General features: G+C 30.0%; 1 protein-coding gene and 1 long non-coding RNA gene across 2 annotated transcripts; one reads left to right on the top strand and one right to left on the bottom strand.

Moving 5' to 3' along the window:
- Positions 1-4,499: 4,499 nt before the first annotated feature.
- LOC101496686 (uncharacterized) lies at positions 4,500-6,079 on the top strand. The gene is made up of 3 exons (XR_190077.4): positions 4,500-4,780; positions 5,352-5,427; positions 5,841-6,079. It is a non-coding gene; the product is annotated as an uncharacterized lncRNA (long non-coding RNA).
- A 677-nt stretch (positions 6,080-6,756) lies between these two features.
- Positions 6,757-10,231, bottom strand: LOC101496356 (receptor-like protein 54). Its single transcript, XM_004506604.4, has one exon. The coding sequence runs from the start codon at positions 10,134-10,136 to the stop codon at positions 6,945-6,947; it is 3,192 nt and encodes a 1,063-aa protein (XP_004506661.1). The 5' UTR covers positions 10,137-10,231; the 3' UTR covers positions 6,757-6,944.
- Positions 10,232-12,084: the final 1,853 nt, after the last annotated feature.

Genomic DNA, 12,084 nt, shown 5'->3' on the forward strand with positions numbered 1-12,084 from the left:
ATTAATCCATTAATATTTATACCTTTCTAATAATGAAGTTTACTCTCTCAAATGTGTATTTAGAGTGCATAAAACAAAACATAATAATTTTTCAAATAAACCTACATATGAAAGATGATCCTTTAAACAAAACTCATAAATTATATTATATTTAATATTAAAACGCGTAAAGTTATTTTAATAAATACTAAAATATGTAAGTATTTACTTTAAGTTTAGATTATACCTGAGTAAAAAAATTAGATTATTCATGTTTTTTTTTACCTATGCAATGATAATTTAAAAATAATTTAACAAATAATTGATCTAAGTTAGCACATGTAGATCAGGATGCAAAATTAAGAATATATATAGCAAAGTATAGTTAAAAATGGAAAGGCAAAATGAGTGTTGTGTTAATCAATAGTGAAAATGGCAACAACTAATATTTTAATTTAATTCTATTTTCTCTGTTAATAATAGAAAAAACATTGCTGGAAAAATTGAAAGAAGAAATTAGTATATAATTGTGACATTTGTTATTAGGGATGGGAATAGGCTAGGCCATCCGACAGGGGCCTATGGCCTGGCCTACTTATGGTCTGGCCTGGCCTGACCTATTTAATAAAAAGACCAGGCTCAGACTATTTTTAAAGCCTATATATTTAAATAGGTCAGGCTCAGGCTTATAAAGAAGCCTATTAGGCCTGACAGGCCGGCCTATATATATTTAATTATTTATTAATGTTATTTTTTATTATTATATTAATAATATTATTTCCTATTTTAAATTTTATCAATTAGACAATCACTCAGTAATCATTCCATATTCGATAGTCATTCCATATTTGGTAGTCGTTCCATATTCGGTAGCCATTCAATTAGTCAATAACTCAGTAGTCCTTCCATATTTGTTTGAGAGGTAATAATTGGTACATTTGTTTCAAAAAAAAAATCTATTCTTTGAAACCAAGAATTATGTTTTAGGGTTTAAAGGATGTTTGTTTTAGATTTTTTAAAAATTATTTTGTTAGAAAAATTATTTTTTGTTTAATATATATAGATATGTACATTGATATTGGTATGTGGAGAGCATTTAAATATTTTAATATGAATAAGGCTTTTAAATAGGCTTCCAGGCCAGGCCAGACTTTTAAAAAGGCCAGGCCATGCCGAAAAAAAAGCCTATGATAGGTCGTAGGCCAGGTTTAGGCCTAAAAAATTAATCGTAGGCCAGGCTCAGGCCTTGCAAAACCTGGCCTGGCCTGGCCTATTCCCACCCCTATTTGTTATTCATTTCATTCCACCTTGTTAAGGAAAATAAAAGCACTTTTTAGTCCATAAATAAATCGACCAAATTAGTCCTTATGTGAACCACAGTTAGAAAATTGAATTTTTTTCTCTAACTTATCTTATGACTCATCAACTTGATTCTCCAACGTGTAGTTTCTATTAAAAAAATGACAATTAGATCATTGACAATAATTAAAAATAGACAATTAAGTCTCTGATAATAATTAAATGAACACGTTAATCCCTACAACAAAAAATTCACTAAATTATAATATAATTTAAAAAAAAGTCAATAATATCAATATTAACCAAACGGTATTCAAAATGATCCAAAACATAAGATTAAAAACAAAGTATCAGCATGTGATCCTATTCTTACCCAACTAATTTATTCTAATTTGTTGATCTGATTTGTGCTTGTCACTTAAATTTAAATAGGAAATTCACATAAAATAGCAAAGAACAAGAACAAAAAATATCACAACAGGACAAAGTAAGAATCGAAAATCACGTCAACGATAAACAAAATATCCACAAATAGCAAAGGCCAAATAAAAAATTCACATAAAATAGCAACAACAAAGCAAAAATCGCATAAACAATACATAAAATCACACATTCAAAAACGCAAGCAAGAAGAACAATAATGTACCTTCAGAAACGTGAGGACGAAGAAGAAAATTGTGAGAATGAAGAAAAAAAAATGCAACTTCTGAAAGTGACACCTTTAGAATGGTAGACCATTATAGAATCAAAAGGGTTTATATCTTAGACATTTGTTTCTCTAGATGAAATAAGGGTTCATTTTTCCCTAAATTGAGCAAGAACTAAATTGTCCCAGTTTATTTTTCTTAAGAACTAAAATGTGTTTTTAATTTTTTTTAAGGACTTAGTTAGGTCTTTAAAAATTTCTCAGAAACTAATTTAGCTCGGTTTATTTTTCTTATGAACTAAAAAGTGCTTTTATTTTTCTCAAGTGATAAATTGGGTCTCTCAAAATGTCTCAGGAACGAAAATAGACATTTACTCATATATATAATAAATCAACATTAAAATGTTTAAATCAAATTAAAACTACAGTAGAATTATAACAAAAATAGTTATACAATATATCTATAAATCCGAACATATGATAGTAGCGAAACTGCCACTGTAAAATAACATCTCAATGCATTGCCAAATTTCTGTCTATGAACTCCTAAAATCATTATTATTGTTTTAATAAACTTATTTTTTTTTTAGGATTTTAATTTTAGTATAAAAAATAAATAAGGTGCGTCATGTTTTAGACCTAAAGTTTAAGAAGAAAAACTATTGAAGCCCTCAAACTTTGACATTTTATTATTGTATAATTATTTATACTATATTTTTTTAGTATATAGTTTTTTATACTATAAGAAGAAAAAAAATTGGTGCCCTAAAAAATTTGGGGTCACGTGCGATCACACCCTCAACACATACTGAGAATCGACACCATCTTTTAGTATCTTTTTAATCATCAATATGAAATATTTTAAGTAATTTTCTTTTGTAAGAAACTCTTAAGTTTATTTTTAATATGAGATTCATCTTTAATTTTTTGATCCCGTGATTTCTAACCAAAGTTTCGGACACATTCTGCTTTGTGTGCTTCAGGACGGAATCCGACAGTAATGTAAAAGAAGTTTCCTTGAAGAAGAGCAATGTGGAAAATAAGGTTGGTCACTTTGACTTCTTATCGTGGAAAAGGCCAAAAGTTTGGGAAATTTTGATGAACATAACCCATGAATCATTAAAGTTTTATTTATGACTTTATATATATAGTTAGTTTACAAACATAGGGAGCAGTAGCAGATTGACGTGATAGTCAAAGTCATTACCAAATTTCAGGGAATTTTGTTTAGTTTATTTCAATCTATAAGCAAAGACTCAATCTTTGTAGATTTTAGATATGTCTAGATTCTAAAGAGTTATACACATTTCACTCAATGGAACTTTATTTTTGTTTTGACTTTTGGTGATCCAAAATTTGCCAAAAGAAAATTGGCCAATAGAAATAATAATTATGAGTCAAGCAACTATAATTTATGATAAGCTATTAAGGCGTAATTTCAAAGCATACAATAATTGAAATATATCCTTCCCTAGAATCTGCTTTCTTTTGAAGGGATCAATGAGCAATTGTTGTAAACTTGTAATCAGGGCAAATTTTATTATTGGAGTTTGTTAATTATAACAACTGTCTTTTGTATCATTTCCTAGTATGTTAAGAATTTTCATTTAGTTTTGTTGTCTTAATTGCATTTGTTTAGTCCTCAAGACATAAGCATTCATTATTTGGTAACTGAAATGATATTTGCTCCCAATTATATGAAGTACTTTGGTATTCTATGCTGCTATGCAGTTCACAACCATCTATGCCAGGTTATTTTCATTCAAAGACAAAAGAGTGACCCTACTATGTCTTATAATCATTGGAAGAAAAGTTTTTAATTTTCTAATTTTTAAAAACTAAAACAGTTTCCAAAAACTAAATCAAACAAGCCTGAAATAAGCCATGTACAACAACATTAAACTCTCAGTTGTAACATGTAACAATAACTTTTCAGGACCGACCCAACACGTTATGATATCTAAAGTGAATTATTAGACGAGACATTTTTAAAATTTAATAAATAAATTATTTATATTTTATTTAATAACTATAGAAAATTTTCTTCAACAGTTCTACGGCAACATCAAGAACTCATGTAAAATTTTCTATATTTTAATTGAAGAAGAGAATAGTATGTATATATTGTACCACTTTAATAACAGATTTTAGCAATATGTTCACCACTTGTTTCATGATTTCTCAATTTCTAAGTAATATTTCTCATATGAACAATGTGTCCACATGTCCTACTACATTCATTGATCAATTGAGTTGTACTAAAAAAGTATTAAATGATATGTAACAAAAATAAAATGTTTTATTTAATGTATATAAAATTTTATCGTTTTAGTTTTAAGAATATTAAGATGTCAGCTATTTTTTTTTTTAAATAAAAAAAAGTTGAGCTCCTTTTATTAAATAAAAAAATTTATTTGGTAGAGAAGCCTAAAATACTTAGTGGTATTATCTTTGTGACACGTCCGTGTTTTATTTTATTTTAAATAATAATAATAATAATAATAATAATAATAATAATAATAATAATAATAATAATAATAATAATAATAATAATAATAAATAAAACAAATCTAAGGCCACTCCTCCCTCGTTATTTTCTCCTCTTCTTTCTCTCCCTCTGAGCAACCTCATCCTTCCCCATTTTCATTTTTTTTTCTTTTCTTTTCTTTTTCTTCTCTTTCTTCTTCTTCCTCTCACTTAAATCCACAATAAACCCATGAAAAGGGTATACATTTTCTAAGCAAGATTCCTCATATTTTCACAAGTTCTTGGGTATAATTTTTGGGTTAGGGTTTGTCCTCTAAAGAAGGAGAAGAGTATTCATCTCTTGAGAGTTGTTTATTGAGACTCATTGAGGTAAATGCACAACTCTAATGCTTGTATGAATATATATAGAAAAATGTAGTTTTGAGTAAAAACTTCATCTTATGTTTAGAGTAGATTTAAATGATTTTTATGGTTTCCTAGAGTTAGCTAAATTTTAGAATAATTTTTCTATAGTCTTGGAAATATTTTTAATACTCAGATTTGTCGACTGAGATCCTGCCACCTACTCTGAGAGTTGTTGGAGAGCAAACTTAGACGATTCTCTATAGTTGTGAGTTGACGACGATCATCGTCATATATTTTTTTATAATGCTATTATTATTATTTTACTTGTTTTCTATATTAAAGTATTTATTGAAAAATTTCGAGAATACAACCTTTGAAATTTATCTCGATTTCGCCAATTTATTTAATTTAATGGTCGTTGTTATATAATATGTTTTTATGAGTTAAAGTATTTAAATATTGAATTGTTATGCGATTGAGTATGTTTTCCATAAATTACGATGAAATGATTTTAAATACATGTTTTGAGAAATTGTTGTTATAATTATTAATCATTAAATGTGTTAGGTGTACCTAATTACCTCGTTTTGATTAGGGAGGGTTACCCGTTAGATGGAGCCGCTCCTATGAAAAATGTCATCCGTAGGAGGAAAGGACTATCAACGTGTGATGTAAGCTCCCTAATTGATATGTGATGATGCGTTACGGGATTGAGAGGAGAGGGTTATCCATTAGATGGAGTCACCCCTAAGGGAAATGTCACCCTTAGGAGGAAAGGACTATCAATGAGATGAAGCCGCCTCTTGGTTCTCAAAAAAAATTGTATTTTTACTTGTTGATTTTCTATGATTATTTTAAAGTTATTCATTTTGATTTCGTTTCGCTATTAATTGAATTATTAATATTTCCATATGAACAACTAAATTATAAGATAAATGATTTTATTATGTGTATGACATAATCGCCACAAGATTGTAAAACAGTTATTCGTATCTTTTCGTGTTTCCATTCTAATTGATGGTGGTTGTTGTCTCCTCACTAAGTCTTTGTGACTTACCCTTTCATGTTGTCTATTTTTTTTCAGATTTGCAGGCAGCTGAGTAGCAAGCTGTTAATAGATTCAAGTCACGACTATATTTCTTTTTTTGGTAGGCCTCTTTGATCGAGGACCAATTTTTTGTAAAATATGTCGAGTCTAATGTAATTTACAGCTATTTTGGAGTCTAGAAGTTTTTTTTTTTTGAAGTGTATTAAACAATTAGATTATGTTCTTTGAATTGTGATTGAATTGAAAGTTAAATAGAGATTCTATAAATTTGGGAATGTTAAAGTTACAAGGGATACTCTATCGAAATTTCGAGAAAAAGTGTATGTATATATATATATATATATATTGAAATAGTTAGAGAACGATTTAGTTGTTTAATTGTTAAGTTAGTTGTTAAGCTTGTCAGGTTAGGAGTATAGCTTGTGCGCCGGTCACGACATTTAATTTTCAGGCCGTGACACTTTGGGTGGACTCTATAACTTATAAAGGATTGAAAGTGGAGAAAATAAGACAATCCTTTTAAAAATGTGCCTAAATCCAAAAAACTACATATAAGTGTGATTTTCAATAGAGATTAATGTTTATCAACAAAAGATATATGAACAGAAATTCATGTTGCCCTAGAACTTGATATTGCTGTTTAGTATACAAGGGTTTGGTTATTCTTTATTTATATATCACAGCACCAAAATGCACAATTATACATTCTGAGTGAGGAGATAGAAAAATAGACTGTGTTCAAGTAGTCTTTTAGACTGATATATTGGAATCGTGGCTGAATGAGAATGTGATCCTTTGTTAGTTGTAATATACAATGAAATTTTTATACTATCTTAACCAAGTGTTGTGGTACTCAAGTGGTCAATGAGTTTCATTTAAGGATGAATCGATTGTGAATATCTGAATTTGCATCGATAGATCTTAAACACTTATCAGACACATCTAATTCTAATTCCATTCTTTTGGCCAATTCCTTGCAAAATAACACACAACTAAAGGGTCTTAAGTTTGCATGTGACTACAAAAAATAGTAATTATGCAGCAAACATAAACCATTTTTGCAGAGATTACAATTTAAGTACACATAAACAACATTGGTGGAAATAGAAAACACTATTTTACTAGCTCATTCATTAGTCACTATTGCCACTTCCACTTTAAAATTGTGTAACTTTGACCTCTGTGGGTTGCATATTCAAGATGCATACAAGGGAAAATCCAGCAAAGAATTTTGTTCACAAGTTTCCAATAACTTATCCTCCATTGCTTCAAAAACATGAGGGGACCAATGATGATTCCAAGTCCAAAAATGAATCCCAACTCCACACTTACAAAATTCCACTCAATTGAACAAGCTAGCCTTCTACATGAAGGTTGTGGATAAAGCTCATCCACCCTTTTACCATTTGGTTTTTCAATCAATGGAGAACCATATAACCCATCATTTCCTTCAAAGGAAGAAACTGGAAATGACTGAAGTTGAGTACCTGTTGGGATCCTCCCCACCAAATGATTGAAGGAGAGGTTCAAATAAGAAAGGAAGGTCATGCTTCCTAACTGCACAGGAATTTCACCAACCAAAGAGTTATTTGATAGGTCCAAGGACTCCAATTGCTTTAGGTTCCCTATAGTTGATGGGATTTCACCAGAGAAAGCATTGTTTGAAAAGTTGAGAACATAAAGTGCTTTGAAGTCCATTACCACCTCTGGTATTGGTCCTTCAAAATTATTAGATGAGAAATCAATTGTTGTGAAGATTGTAAGAATTTTCTTCAGTTCCATTTGTTGACCTTTATTGGAAACTGTCGTGCTATCCTGATAATATATTTTAGCAAATGGAAGAACTTCAAATTGGAGGTGATTTACATTGGAATCATCTTGGGTTTCATCAGACATCATTGCCTCCCACCTAGTGAAGTATCTTCCTGGTAATTTCCCTCTGAAGTTGTTAAAAGCTATATCAACTATCTGAAGCTTTTGCCAAAAACCGTTGGTCTTTGGACATCCGAGGGAACCATAGAACTTGTTTTGGCGCAAGACGAGGACACGAAGTGTGGATATGTTCTTCAACAAGCATGGAAATGTATCATTGATGTTGTTATTTGCAAGGTCTAATACTTCTAATGTTAAGCAATTCACAAGAGATTTTGGAATTTCTCCAACTAAGTTATTATTTTGAAGATCAAGTGTCCTTAGAGCACAGAGAGGAGGAAAAGCATCAGGGATAGGGCCTTTGAGATTGTTAGTCCTCAAATTTAATACCACAAGAGTTTCAGTCATTGTCATAAGACATGAGGGAATTGTTCCAGAAATGTTATTAATGGAAAGATCAAGCACTTGAAGATTCAAAGCATTGCAGATGGAATCAGGAATATTTCCATCTAAACTATTATTTGAAAGAAATAGAAAAGTTAAGGAATACATGTAGTTACCTATATCTTGAGGGATAAAGGAGCCAAATCTGTTCATAGAGTAATCCAAATAAGTAACATATTTAAGAAAAAAGGGAATTGCACCTTTCAATTGGTTGTTATGAAGGTCAAGGGCTACCAAGTTGGAAGTGAGGTTTTGCAAAGGACCTTCCAAATCAGTGAGCATATTGTGAGAAATATTAAGGCTTTGAAGATTTTGTAGCTTCCATATCCAGTTTGGCACTGTACCTTGAATTTGATTATGTGAAAGGTCTAGAATGGATAATGATGATTGGTTTCTCAAGAAACTAGGGAAAGTTTTGAGGTTGCAGGATGCCAAATTTAGAATGCTAATGTTGTGAAAGGAAGTCTTGTCAGCATTCATATTGATTGATATGTTATTGAATGAAAGGTCTAGTGAAGTTAAATTTCTAAGCTTATCTAGCTGCAGCGACCCATTCAACCTGTTAGACGAAAGATCGAGGATAGAAAGTGAACTGAGCTGGAAGATAGATGTTGGAAAAGGCCCTGATAGATCATTGCTGCTTAATTCAAGGATGTGTAATATGGAGGAAGACATGATTGTGAATTCTTCAAGTTTACTGAAGTGGTTGAATGAAAGCTGAATCTTTTCCAGTAACGGGAGTGTAAAAAGGAATGAAGGAATGCTTCCATTGATAGAATTATCATTCAAGTCAACGTTGACAAGATTCTGCAATCCTTCAATGTGAAAAGATGATGGAATTTCGCCACTAATACGATTATGTGAAAGGTCTAGGTGGGTAAGGTTTTTGGCCATCCTAAATGATGGCATTTGACCTGTAAACCTATTTGATGAAAAATCTATGTATCTAAGTTCTGTAAGGTTTGACAGTGAATTGGGAAGTGTTCCATTAAATTTACAATTAGAAAGATCTATTTCAGATAAGTGCCTCATTTTACCAATAGTGTATGGAAATGATCCATTGAAGCTTGTGTTACTTACCCTTAAGGTTTGAAGAGATCCACTTGGCAGAAATTCTGGAAATGAACCATGGAGATTGTAGTTGAAGGATAAGTCAATAAATGACAATGTTTCCATTTGGAAAATCTCTGGTGGAAATGTTCCAGTCAATCCACAAAATGGAAGACTGAGGATAGTCAAATTTTTAAAATTGACAAATGTTTTAGGCACTGTGGATGTAAAGTTGTTACCATCAAGAATAATGATTGATAGATTCTCAAGTTTAGACAAAGACAAATCAAGTGGTCCTGATAAATTGCAATATGACATACTCAATTCTTGCAAGTCATGGAGTGATGACAAATCATTGCACCATTTTTGTCTTTGAGCTGTTATACTTACACCATCCAAATACAATTGCCTAATACTAGTGAGATTTTGAACAAGCTTTTGTAGATTTGGTTTCTCAAGTTTCAATCCTTGTCCAATTAAATAGCTAAAAGAAGAGATATCAAGAGTAACCAACCTTGTAAGTTGAGAAATCTCAATAGGAACCTGCCCCACAAAGTTAGCATATGACATATTCAAATAAGTTAGCATCTCCAACTTGTTGAATCCTGATGGAATGACAGAATTAAAATTGTTATCAGCCAAGTTCAATTTTTGAAGATGTTGGAGACTAAAAAGACTACTTGTATTATCAAATCCACCAGAGATTGATTCCCCACTCAGATCAAGACCAATAACAAATCCTTTACCATCACATGTTACACTAATCCAATCACAGCAAGCAATGCTTTCATTCCACAACTTTAGTTTGGTAGAACTTTCTGGTTCGAAAGTGAGATTGTTCTTTAATTGGAGTAGCAATGATTGTTGATCCTCAAGACATTTGGCAGAGATAAAAGTGATATTGAAACTAATATAAACGCAGTAGCAAAGAAGGAAGGAAAACAATGAAACTAAAGTAATTCTCATTGTTGTTTACTATTGAAACTAAGTGAATACCACACAACACAAATGGTCTTATAAAGTTGCATTTCAGACACAACTTTCCAATGAATATCCACTGTGGAATAAGTCAACAGTTTAAGAGAATAATTCAATTTTCCAATGCCGTGCTTCGGAGCTAAATAGTTAAATAGTTTGTTGCAGTAAGATCTATATGTAGGGTCAGGAGGGAACTCAAGAGATCATCCTATTGTGTTAAAAATAACTACACAAGTGAGTTGAACCTAAAACCTTAAGGTAATAAATATATGGATCTTCTTATTTATATATTTTGTTTTCAAGTATGAAAATAAATTTCTTAATTTCTTAATACAATATAAAGGCCAAGACTAAGTCTAAGGGGCACAAGTGAGATTGTGTTTCATTCAATGCATTACTAGTTTAACCTGCTACTACATTTTAAAACATATTTTGATATTTACATCTCAACCTTTTACAAGAAATTTGAAAAGATAGTTAGAAAAAAAAAATAATTTATTTATTCTTTTACTTATAAATTCTTTAATTGGTTGTTCTTTTTCTTTTTAACGAAAAATTACATGTATATATTAAACACTAAAAATTTACTTTATCTTTACTAATTATACTTCATGAATTTGGTCCCTAATTTTAATATAGTTTTGAGTCTCCATGCATTGCTTGCCGCACAATAATTTAGTTTTAGGCACATGACTAATGGAAACGATCCTTAGTTGTAAAGTAATTGCGTCAACAAAGTTACTAATTTTGACTATTTGATTTCAAATCAATAATTGTGATTATTTAAAATTAATTTACTTACTGTATATAAAAAAAAGTCTAATTTTCAATCAACAATCGATATTAATTATTGCATGTATCTATAAAATAATATTACACTAGGGAATTTGGATCGATGAGTGAGTTTATTTCCATATAGGGGTGAGAATAGGCCAAGTCAGACTTTGAAATGTCTAAGTCTGGCCTACGATTTATTTTTTAGGTCTAAGTTTGGCCTACTGAAATATGAAATGATTACAGATTGATTGTCTAATTGATAAAATTTAAAATATGAAATAATATTATTAATATAATAATAAAAAATAATATTAATAAATAATAAAATATATATAGGGTGGCCTGTAAAGACTAATAGGCTTTTTTATAAGCATAAACCTAACCTATTTTTAAATAAATATGCTTTAAATGAGTCTAGCCTTTTTATTAAATGGGTCAAGCCAGACCATAAGTAGGTCAAGCCATATGCCCTGGACGGTCTAGCCTATTCTCATCCCTATTTTCATAATTGATAGTTTAATTTCCATTTTCCATAAAACCTTGTAGCAAATAGAAATATATCATTAAGCATCTTCTTTGTGTCAAATTGCAAGGAAAGCAGCTCAAGTTGATGTACATATGATTTCAGTTTTGGTTGCTTTAAAATTAATTTTAAAGATGTAGAATTAATGTTTAGATGTGTTTGAATGAAATTAATTTTATCTTTAAAGTTAATTATAACTCAAAATTAAAATTTGTAATTTTTAACTCTTAACGTAAATAAATTTATTATTTAATTTATTTTTACATAAATGTATTTAAATATAATTCTTTTTATATTTAATTTATTTTTAATTAAAATTAATTTTATAAATTATTTTACTTAAAATTAATTTTTTGTTATCACGTAATCGGACAAAAATAATACATTATAAAAATAAAATAAAATAAAATAAAAACGCTAAATTAATGTTAGTATTGACTTTTATGAGAAACATCACATTGTAAGGCAACATCAATGAGTCCATAGCATGACGTCATGACCATAAAACCTCATCTTCTTCCACCCCACAAGAAACGGTTTGTCTTTGAACCAATAAATCAAATTTATCGATTCTTCACGCTATATGAAGGAACATAAAAAGGGATCCATACTTTTATTCAGTAATTAAACATAAAG

The sequence above is a fragment of the Cicer arietinum genome, chromosome 6, assembly GCF_000331145.2.
Source record: "Cicer arietinum cultivar CDC Frontier isolate Library 1 chromosome 6, Cicar.CDCFrontier_v2.0, whole genome shotgun sequence".
NCBI lineage: Eukaryota > Viridiplantae > Streptophyta > Magnoliopsida > Fabales > Fabaceae > Cicer > Cicer arietinum.

Bases quoted from the DNA above. Each gene is read 5' to 3' on its own strand.
- LOC101496356 (XM_004506604.4), bottom strand. From the start codon at position 10,136: ATGAGAATTACTTTAGTTTCATTGTTTTCCTTCCTTCTTTGCTACTGC.